Source organism: Danio rerio, chromosome 13 (genome assembly GCF_049306965.1).
Source record: "Danio rerio strain Tuebingen ecotype United States chromosome 13, GRCz12tu, whole genome shotgun sequence".
Taxonomy (NCBI): domain Eukaryota; kingdom Metazoa; phylum Chordata; class Actinopteri; order Cypriniformes; family Danionidae; genus Danio; species Danio rerio.
Genome location: NC_133188.1, coordinates 55,605,001 through 55,617,500, shown reverse-complemented (window position 1 = coordinate 55,617,500; position 12,500 = coordinate 55,605,001). Strand labels below are relative to the sequence as shown.

Genomic DNA, 12,500 nt, shown 5'->3' with positions numbered 1-12,500 from the left:
TTCCACACATCTGATTTAAAACCCGCTTTAGGTTCGATCATTTCCAGCTCTTTTTCTACACCGCAACACACTCCATTTCCGCATTACTGGATCTGTAGTGACAACAGACCTCAAAGGATGATGGCCATGCCTGGGCTGATGGGAATTGTAGTTCCCGCTACCTCCCGTTCACTTCATTCACCTGAGCAAACTTTTCTCAGAAATATAGTTTTATTGAGTCATGCGCCTACGCTAATATTGAAAAACATTACTATTGCGGTATGACGGTATTTACAATATTGTTACATCCCTACGCTATACACATTTGTCCTTGTAAACTACCAAAAGCATTACACACACACACACACAACACACACACACCTCTGAGCGTGATCTGAGCAGTTGTTCAGTCCAGACAGATGCTCCTCCACCTTCTGCACACAGCTGATGTGATGCTGAGCTTTAGCAGCGAGTAGCTCCAGACCCTCAGCATCTGCGCGCACACACACACACACACACACACACACACACACACACACACACACACACACACACACACACACACACACACACACACACACACACACACACACAAACATTTTCATAAGCAGCAAAAAACAAAACATTCTATTAAAAAAAAAATCTAGTGAACAACTAAACAGTTTCTTGTTCACCATTTTGTTTGTTAATAGTTTAAAACAGGGGTCGCCAACCTTTTTGAAACTGATAGCAACTTCTTGGGTACAGATTAATGTGAAGGGCCAGTTTATTACACACTTATTAGATAACTAATTCAATTAACTTTTATCATTCATTCATTTTCTTTTCATCTTAGTCCCTTTATTAATCCGGGGTTTCCACAGCACTCTCTACTGCGCCACTGCCTCGCCTCAATTAACTTTTAATTTTATGTATAATAAAATTAAATACAATAGTTTATAAACATTGAATTGTTTTTGTATGGTTTATCATTCCAGGATTCTTTGATGAATGAACAGTTTGACAGAACAACATTTACTAGAAACATTTTATAACATACAAGCGACTGTGCATTATAGTAAATCCTCACACTCTACTGTATTCCCCTGCTCAAATCATAGCATTAAACAGCCCATAAAACATGCAGTGGACACACACACACACACACACATATATATATATATTAGGGATGGGAAGATTAACCGATATGTATCGATACGCGGTCATGCGTGTGCACGATGCGAGTGCATCGGTTGAGCAGCAGAGGATGAATGAAATTTTGGAAGCAAATCAGGAGGTGCATCGGTTTTTGCAAGATGCATCGATTTTTCCGAGATACAGCTTATATTTTTAATATAGAATGTATTTTTTATTTATTAACAAGTGTTGTCAACCTGTTTTTGGCGCATAATTTAATCGACCTACATAAAGTAAGCCTTAGCAACGGATTTGCGGATGTGCACACACTACAACTCAGTGTATCAGGTGTGCGGATGAAGCTAGTGGAGCGCCCTCAGAAAGCGCGAGAAGCAAAACAAACATTTTATTCCCCACTGAGTTTTAAATCTAAAGTATGGCAAGCAACATTATGGATTTAAGAATGGACGACATGACAGGACAGATGCAATTTGCAAAATGTGCCGCGCATCTGTAAAATACGCGGGCAGTACGACTAATCTGATATCTCACTGGAAGCGGCGCCACGGTGTTGTTGTGAAAGCATCTTCCAGTGTTTCTGCATCCCCGGCTTTCGCACTGCTTCAACCAGCTCCAAAAGTGGTGAGAAAAGCATTGCAAGTTTTTTTTCCCATGCGCAACAGTTCTGCTCACTCTACGCCAATAACGAATGCTATTGCATTGTTCATCTGCAAAGATATTCAGCCTAGTGTCACGGAGAACGAAGGTTTTAAACACCTCCTCCTGTTAATTTTTATTTAATTATAATAATAATAATATTAATAATAATAATGATAAAAATAATTGGGTGTCACGGTGGCACAGTGGGTAGTTTAACCACCTCACAGCAAGAAGATTGCTGGTTTGTTATATTTTTATTAGCCTGTTGTTTACAGTGACAGTGATGTTTCAAAGCAGCATAACACTGCTAGTTCACCACCTTAAGTTTTGAATAATCAGTGGCAAAATATATCTTTGTAAAACTTGTTTTCATAGTTGAAAAGTTAAATCACAATTCTTGTTGTGCAATGCTAAATTTATTTATGTTGAAAGAGTGCAAATATATACATATTTTTTTTTATATATATTGCACTTATACATTCTGTTTATCTTGAAAATACTTAAATAATATGTGCTATAGGTTCTAAAATGGCCCTCTACTGTAAACTGACACTCTGGCTCTGAGAGAAGAGCCAGTGTGTAAAAAAAAGTCTTGGTTTTGCTTGGTTTATAAATAATCAAACTCATTCAATGGCACAGCATCCAGCATATAAATATGGATATAATAAATAATACTTCTAATAATAATAACATTATACAAAAGCATACTGGATTGAATGAACTGAAAAAGCCTAACGAGATGAAGAAGACATAAAAGCAGTGGTTTTTCATATTAATGTAGGCTTAGAAAATAATATGTTTTGTAATATTTTAATCCTTTATATTTATATTCTATATCTATTCTTATTATATCCTATATTTATCCTTAATATTTAATTTTTTTCATTTGTAAAGATATTTGCCTATTGCTCTCTTGTGTGTATTAAGCAGTGTGTAAGCGAGGCGTAACTCTGTGCTGGAGTTTAGACCGGGTTAGTTTTGGTCTAATGAAAAATCTATTATAGTTTCTTAAAATAGCAACGCGCCAGCGGTCCACCTCAGAACACCTTCCTATTTAGACCAGAACGCCTATGAGCGCACATATGAGTGCTAATGCATTTGCTATTTAAACAGCCTAGCGCAACGCCTCAAAACCACTCTTGCGCCAAGCTGAAACTAGCAAAAGACTACTGCGCCGCGCCATGCGCCACACTGCGCCGGGTGTATGATAGGGCCCTCAGACACACACACTCTTCAGAGAGCAGCTGATCTCACACAGATCAAGCGCTTCAGTCTGTGAGCCGCAAGGAATGATGGGATACCCTGATTAGAGACTGACACACGGGAGTAAAGCGGAGCTGCAGTCTCTCTCTCTCACACACACACACACAAACACACACACACACACACACACACACACACACACACACACACAGATCTGATGAGCGGATTTGTCAGACAGCGCTGCTCCTCCATCAGCATAAACTCTTCTAGAAGCATCTTTGATTTTCAGCGTCTCGTTCAGGCATGTTCTCTGAGAGTAACAGTGGAGTGTTCAGCCCTTTATTCCCCTGCTGCAGAAAATAAACACACAGATGAAATAAATGTGAATTGAGATGAACACATGCATGACCCCTGACCTGTGATCCTGCGGTCAGCATCGAGAACGCTCTGGAAAGCTTCAGGAGCCAGTGTGATTCCTGCCCGGACCAGTAGAGGGCGACACTTCTTCACAAGCCCACGACCTCTGACCTCTCCAGCCTGCGCAAATATGACATAATCATTACAGAAGCGCACTAAACCTGGAGTGTGTCTCAATCAGCACCATTGTTCACCAGTCAGGGTATCAGCTGTTTTAAGTGCTGTCTGAATTACAAAACTCTTCCAGAGCACTGAAACAGTCGCACACACAATCGAAACACACTGTGCACCATTAACAGACTTTCAGAAACGTTAATTATGAAACATGCCAATCAAAATCTTTAATCATGACCACAAATGTGAGAAGATATTCTTAAAAGACTGCTCCATTTATTTATTTTTGACATAAACAAACATAAGTATGCAGGTTAGGAACAATCTAGCAAACATGTATGACTGTTTAGTGGCTGAAATGCTTTTGGTTTGTGAAAATCACATCATTCATTCATTCATTCATTCATTTTCCTTAAACTTAGTCCCTTTATTTATCAGGGGTCACCACAGTGGAATGAACACCAACTATTCCAGCATGTTTTACACAGCGGATGCCCTTCCAGCTGCAACCCAGTACTGGGAAACACCCATACACACTCATTTACACACACTACGGTTAATGTAGTCAATCAATTCCCCTATAGCGCATGTGTTTGGACTGTGGGGGAAACCGGAGCACCCGGAGGAAACCCACACCAACTCCACACAGAAACACCAACTGACCCAGCTGAGAATCAAACCAGCGACCTTCTTTTTGTGAGGCTAAGCACTGAGACACCGTGCTGCTGCTTGTTCTTGGATAAACATTTAATTTGCATCTTTGGATGGAAACACACCTAGTGAGACAAAGGGCTCTATTTTGACGGTCCATGCGCAGAGCGCAAAACACAGGGCGCAAATGCTTTCAGGGCGTGTCAGAACGCGTTTTTGCTAATTTAAGAATGGGAAATTGCGCTTTGCGCCGTGGCGCATGGTCTAAAAGGGTTGAGTTTATTCTCTTAATGAGTTATTGGTGTGCTTTGAGAATAAACCAATCAGAGTCTCATCTCCCATTCCCTTTAAGAGCCAGCTGCATCACGCCAAGAGCGCATTCGCTATTTACAGGACGTAAAGTAAGTCTAAGTGGAAAAACTGAGCATTTCACAAGCAAACAGTTCACAGAAAACAGTTAAACAGAGCATCTACTGCGTGAGAATGAGAGATAATGGATCTACTTTCACTTTCGCTCTTGGATGGGGAAACCTTTACGCACAGACATCAATTACTCTATAAATAAATACTTTTGTTTGTTAAGCGCAAATATTCGTTTCAAAACTATTTCTAAATTCAGTTCTAATTTCAAGCAAACGAATAAATGAACAATAATAATGAAGTGTGCTCAAAAACCTGAGTTATATCCTAAAACACATGCTGTGCCCCATATGCTCTAAAACCTGACAGGTGGACAAATCTAAGCTTGTTTTTAATAAAACAAATATAAATATGGATATAATAAATAATACTGCTAATAATAATAACATTATACAAAAGCAGATTGTCATGAATGAACTGAAAAAGCCTCCCGAGATGAAGAAGACATGAAAGCAGTGATTTTTCATATTTATGTAGGCTAGAAAATAATATGTTTTGTAATATTTTAATCCTTTATATTTATATTCTATATCTATTCTTATTATATCCTATATATATCCTTAATATTAATTTTTTTTCATATGTAAAAATATTTGTCTATTGCTCTCTTGTGTGTATTAAGCAGTGTGTAAGCGAGGTGCAACTCTGTGCTGGAGTTTAGACCGGGTTAGTTTTGGTCTAATGAAAAATCTATTATAGTTTCTTAAAATAGCAACGCGCCAGCGGTCCGCCTCAGAACACCTTCCTATTTAGACCAGAACGCCTATGTGTGCACAAATGAGCGCTAATGCATTTGCTATTTAAACAGCCTAGCGCAATGCCTCAAAACCACTCTTGCACCAAGCTGAAACTAGCAAAAGACTACTGCGCCACGCCATGCGCCACACTGCGCCGGGTGTATGATAGGACCCATAGGGTGTGTTTTCTGCAAGTGGTTTGTCAGGCCCTCTCACCTCTGTGAGTTGCACTCAGTTTGGGGTGGATTTTTAGTTGTGGTTTTAATGATACACTTTCAAGAAAGTTTCTACGCATACTAAGGTTGTCAAAATACTGGAATTTGGTACCAATCGATCCTAAAAAAACGTCCATTTCCTGCAAATATTTAAGCACTGATGACAGAATTCTTATGGTGCGTTTACACCTGACGCAGAGAAGGGTCAAGCATGAGTGATTGTGACGTAGCGTGTGTTGTTGGTGTCCTGAGGGGAAATCCTCCAGCTCACACCGGACAACAGCTCATTGAACTTGGCTCGATTGTTCGTATGTCATCTTATAGAAAAAGCAGCTGATCGACATGACTTTAAACCACTCCAATATCCCTGTATCTGTGTTTACACTCAGTAAACAGCGGTGAGTTTGGTGAACCTTCACAGCCAATCAGAGTCATTTCTGTTGAGCAAGTGAACTCAATGACAAATCAGCGCTGTTTAAATGCATTCTCACACTATGTACAGTTGCCTTGAACCCTCTCAATGCACAATTGTCCCCCCTCCCCTATCCCCCTCGGCCTGCACTTACACTGTGTTTTGCCTTCCGAGCCGGAGCACACTTCCGTCATCGATGAAGCGAGTGTTCAGTTTAACAGGAGAGAAGCGCTCTCGCTCAGCACAGTGGAGGATGCTTTAGTTATATAGGTTTGGTGGTTTGGGCCGTAGTGACACACAGATAAAGTCCTGGTGCTGCAGGAATGAGGAGGTTTGCTGAAGGTGTGATGCAGTGAGGGGTTTGTGTCTTTAATAAATTACGACAGTTTGTGTTCATTGAACAGTGAGAATGATTAATAAATCCACATCAAACAGTGTCTTAAAGTGACCTCTCGTCTTCAGTTTCAGGCTCAGGCGTGCTTTACACTCACACAACAAGCGTACTGCGACAAAGCCCAACCAAGCCACGCCTGACACACCTCTTCCAATCGGGTCAGGGCCGGCCAACTGCACATTTACATTTAGTCATTATCAGACTTACAAATGAGGACAAGGCAGCAGTTTACACAACTATAAGAGCAACAATGAAGAAGTGCTGTAGGCGAGTTTCAGGTATGTAAAGTGTAAGATGCAGAACATTAATAATTTTTTTTCTGTAGTACAGTTAGCGGTGGAGTCAGAGAGGCGATTGCAGATTAGGAAGGGAAGTGGAGACTAAATAGTTGAGTTTTTATTCGTTTCTTGAAAGTAGCGAGTGACTCTGCCGTTCTGATGCAGTTAGGGAGTTCATTCCACCAACTGGGCAGATTGAGCGCGAGAGTTCGGGAAAGTGTTTTCTTCCCTCTTTGGGATGGAACCACGAGGCGACGTTCATTCAAAGAACACAAGTTTCTGGAGGGCACGTATATCTGCAGAAGTGAGAGCAGATAAGAAGGAGCAAAGCCAGAAGTCGCTTTGTAAGCAAACATCAGAGCTTTGAATTTGATGCGAGCAGCAACTGGCAGCCAGTGCAAACGGATGAGCAGCAGAGTGACATGTGCTCTTTTAGGTTCATTAAAGACCACTCGTGCTGCTGCGTTCTGGAGCAGCTGAAGAGGCTTGGTAGAGTTAGCTGGAAGCCCGGCTAGTAGAGAGTTGCAATAGTCCAGTCTGGAGAGAACAAGAGCTTGAACAAGGAGTTGAGCTGCATGTTCAGATAAGAAGGGTCGGACCTTTCTGATGTTGTAGAGTGCGAATCTGCACGATCAAGCAGTTCTAGAGATGTGGTCAGAGAAGTTTAGTTGGTCATCAATCATTACTCCAAGGCTTTTCACCATTTTGGATGCAGTAATGGTTGCCCCGTCCATCTGGATTGAAAAGTTATGGTGTAGGGTCGGGTTGGCAGAAACTACAAGCATTTCCGTTTTTGCGAGGTTCAGCTGAAGATGATGATCTTTCATCCAGTGTGAAATATCCAACAGGCAGGCTGAGATGCGAGCTGGAACCGAGGGATCCTCAGGGTGAAAAGAGAGGTATAGCTGGGTATCATCAGCATAGCAGTGGTAGGAGAATCCATGTTTCTGGATGACTGATCCTGAAGATGTCGTGTAGATGGAGAAGAGAAGTGGCCCAAGAACAGAGCCCTGTGGTGCCCCAGTGTTTAGATGCTGTAGGTTGGACACCTCTCCCCTCCAAGATACCCTGAATGACCTGTCAGTGAGGTAAGATCTGAACCATTGTATAACAGTGCCCGCAACGCCCAGTGACTTGAGCGTAGAAAGCAGGATCTGGTGGTTGACAGTGTCAAAAGCAGCTGACAAATCCAGCAAGATGAGGACAGCTTTGAGTCTGCTTTAGCCAGTCTGAGATCCTCCACGACCGAGAGCAGGGCAGTCTCAGTTGAGTGGCCTTTCTTAAAGCCGGATTGCTTGTTGTCCATGAGGTTGTTTTGAGTAAGAAAGTCCAGGACTTGATTGAACACGACTTTCTCCAGAATCTTGGCGATGAATGGAAGCAGGGATATCGATCTGTAGTTTTCAAGTAGCGTATGATCCAGGTTGGGTTTCTTTAGCAGTGGGGTTACCCTTGCCAGCTTAAATGTAGTGGGGAATAAACCAGAGTCAAGAGATGTGTTGATTATGAGAGTCAGTGTTGGTATGACTGCAGGAGAGATGGCTTGCAAGAGAACCACACCTGAGGCCGATGATACTTGTCAAACAAACTGGGTAACGCGTCTGGGCAAGGTTCGAACAGCATAGTGAGTGCACCCTAAGAACATGCTCAACAGCGCTCAAATGTTAGCAGGAAAGCGTTTTAAAATTTTAGTATCGACTGGTACTGAATTCCAGTATCGTGAAAACACTAACGCATATTTATAAACTCTGAGCCCAGGCGTAAACATCCCCAAACACATCTCGTTACAGACAGAGAGTGAGTGTGTTTTTGCATTGGCACCTGCAGTATGAGTGTGTGTGCGTGATCCAGGGCTCCAGCAGGAGTGGTGTGTTTGTGCATGGAGGCACGCAGACAGAGGTGGTGCAGGCGGGAGGACAGACGCTCGCTCTGGGGACACACACACACTGATCTCTCCAGGTGAGTTACTGCAGACTCCAGACTCTCCTCGTCCTCGGAGACAGACGCCAGTTCAGCATGAGCACAGCACAGGACATCCAGCAGCACACTGAGAACACACAAACACACAAACACACAAACACACACACACACACACACACACACACACACACACACACACACACACACACACACACACACACACACACACACACACACACACACACAGACACACACAGACACACACAGACACACAAACAAAAATCTAACCATTAGTATTTACATTACAGTGGCTCGAATAAGTAGAATAAGTGTTTTATTAAAAAAAAAACAGCAATTGTTAATTGACTCCCAAAAACATTTATGATGATAAAAAAAATTATAAAATAATAATATTAATAATAATATTAATAATAATAATAATGGGGCGCCACGGTGGTGCAGTGGGTAGCACGATTGCCTCACAGCAAGAAAGTCACTGGTTTCGAGTCCCGGCTGGGTCAGTTGGTGTTGCCGTGTGGAGTTTGCATGTTCTCCCCGTGTTGGCGTAAGTTTCCTACAGGTGCTCTGGTTTCCCCCACAGTCCAAACACATGCACTATATGAGAATTGATGAACTATATTGGCCGTAGTGTATGACTGTGTATGGGTGTTTCCCAGTACTGGGTTGCAGCTGGAAGGGCATCCACTGTGTCAAATGTATGCTGGAATAGGTGGTTCATTCCATGAATAAAGGGACCAAGCCGAAGGAAATTAAATGAACGAATGATGATGATGAACAATCACCATCAGCATTATTTGTATTATTATTATTATTATTATTATTACAACAACAACAACAATAATAATAACAACAACAACTATAGAAATAGCAATAATTCTAATAATAATCTAAAATAATAAAGAAATCTGTCAGTGTTTAAAAAAATAACTTAAAAAAATTAAGCACTAGCCAATAGTATTGTTTTCCCTGCATTTTATTAAAACTTTCTTTTTCTGACCAAACTGACAGTTTTCTTCCACTTTAATTTAAAAAAAACTCTTCGTGAAATTAAATAAAATATTCTTAAATCAAGAAATATTTTTGGCAGAGAAGCAAAATGATAGATATTAGTCATACAAGAGGATGGAAAAGGGGAAAAATAATAATAATAATCTGTGTAGCCAGAAAAACAATCTTTAAAGATTATTATACTGTTTTATTTGACTCGGTTGATAGATATTTGCTCATGTTTAAAGCAGACTAACTAAAAAATACATCTTGAATTTAATAAAATGCATTAGTATTGAACAACAGGACAAAAAGCCCCTTGAAACACAGCGGAGCACAGAGAGGGAGACTATATTTAGGAGTTTTGGGGCCTCTGGTCACTGTCTTCTTTCATTTCATGACGACTAGTTTAACTCATTCTGCAGAAAATCTGCTTTAACGTTCAGCAGAGAACAGAAAAACCTCTTTAGACGATGTGAGGATGGAGAATGTGGACACGATTCACTTTAACATGGAGGATTATTTTAATGAAGAGCTAAAACAGACCCTTCATCTCGGTCCATTCCTTATCAGGTGAAGAAACACTGAAGGGTCCAGATACATCCACTAAACTACACTGAGAAACACATCAACATGCGGAGACCTGATGCTTTAAACAAGAACAACAGCAGCAGCTCATATCCCAGTGAGGACTTTACATGACTCTTAAACTAACCCTCACAGAAACACATATCATTATATACTAATAACACACACACGCATGCAATAACAAAACCATTTCCAAACAAGCACACAGACATATATACTCCCACACACATAAACTCACATACACACACGCTTATGCACATACACACTCTTACACACACGAACACACACATAAATACCAACATACACACACACTCAAATACATACACACACAAATGCACATACACACACAAACACACTCATAAATACCAACATACACACACACTCAAATACATATACACACAAATGCACATACACACACAAACACACTCATAAATACCAACATCCACACACACTCAAATACATACACACACAAATCCACATACACACACAAACACACTCATAAATACCAACATACACACACACTCAAATACATACACACACAAATGCACATACACACACAAACACAATCATAAATACCAACATACACACACACTCACATACATACACACACAAATGCACATACACACAAACACACTCATAAATACCAACAAACAAACACACACACACATTTATACAAACGCACACACACACATACTCTCTCACACACATACACACACAAACACTCATATACTCACATACACACTAACACAAATGCACAAACATATACACTCTCACACACAAACACGCTCACAAATTACGCACATACACACACAAACACACTCATATACTCACATACATACACACACAAATGTACATACACACACACAAACACACTCATAAATACCAACATACACACACACTCAAATACATACACACACAAATGCACATACACACACAAACACACTCATAAATACCAACAAACAAACAAACAAACACACACACACATTCATACAAACGCACACACACACTCTCTTACACACATACACACACAAACACTCATATACTTACATACACACTAACACAAATGCACAAACATATACACTCTCACACACAAACACGCTCACAAATTACGTACATACACACAAACACACTCATATACTCACATACATACACACACAAAAAGCGCACACACATAAACATACACACTTACAAAATACCCGCATACACACACAAACACACTCATATACTCATATACATACACACACAAAAATGCTCACACACACAAAAATGCGCACACACACATAAAAATACACACTCACAAAATACCCATATACACACACACACACACAAACCCATACACACTCACAAATACTCATAAACACACACAAACACACTCATCTATTCACATACAAACACACACTCATACAAACACACTCATATACTCAAATACACACACAGACTACTGAACATACACATATACATACACACAAACACATACCCACACAAACACACTGATACACTCACATACATACACACACACAGACAAATGCGCACACACATATACATACACAAAAACATACACTCACAAATACCCCCATACACACACAAACACACTCACATATACACTTTCTCACATACACACACATGCAAGCACGCCCACACACACACACACTGTCTCTGTCTGTCAGACCTGTGTGTGTCCTCCAGTGCGCGAGTGAGTGTGATCAGTGGTTTCTTGACTCTCCTCCTCAGGTTGTGTTGTAGCAGCGGCAGACACGTGTTCCACACACACACACACACTGCCTGAACCACCGCAGCGTCTGCTTCCTTCATGGCCTTCTGCAGCAGCGCCTCCAGACGCAGCAACACACTTAGCTGGAACTAAAACACACACACACACACAGATTATTAACACACCTACTGACAGTTTATTACTAATCTATATCAAACACACACACACTTAGACTCACAAATAAACACACTTGCTCACACACACCTTATCCAATACTAATGCACAAACACAAATACACACACAGACTCAGACTTGCACACAACACAATTGCGCGCAATTGTGCACAAACACACTCACAGATACACCTCCTTCATTACGAATGCACATCAAACACACAAATACACACACACACACACACACACACACACAAGCTCATCTTCACACGCACTCTCTCAAACACATACAAGCAAGTACATGCACACATATACACACTCTCACACAAACGCACACTCACACACATGCAAGCAAGCACACACATACACACACACACACACAAGCATGCGCGCACACACACATAAGCGCGCACACACATATACACAGACAAATTAATTAATTAAATGCATTTTTGATTTGTTCTCTGATTCTCAAGCAAAACTACAAGACAAACACAGACTCTG

The 12,500-nt window shown here is 40.8% G+C and overlaps 1 protein-coding gene across 11 annotated transcripts in view; it reads right to left on the bottom strand.

Annotated features, from left to right (window-relative positions):
• The window catches only part of cfap46 (cilia and flagella associated protein 46), a 189,262-nt gene that overhangs the window by 115,735 nt on the left and 61,027 nt on the right, over positions 1-12,500 (bottom strand). For all 11 annotated transcript variants that reach the window (XR_012389014.1, XR_012389013.1, XM_073920364.1 and 8 more), the window contains 4 exons: positions 11,782-11,972; positions 8,418-8,643; positions 3,375-3,495; positions 361-472 (listed from right to left, as the gene is read on the bottom strand). Coding sequence is in view for 9 of the 11 variants with exons in the window: in XM_073920364.1 (XP_073776465.1) it covers positions 361-472; positions 3,375-3,495; positions 8,418-8,643; positions 11,782-11,972 (650 nt within the window). In the remaining 2 variants the exon portion in view is untranslated. The remainder of the gene's footprint in view (positions 1-360; positions 473-3,374; positions 3,496-8,417; positions 8,644-11,781; positions 11,973-12,500) is intronic.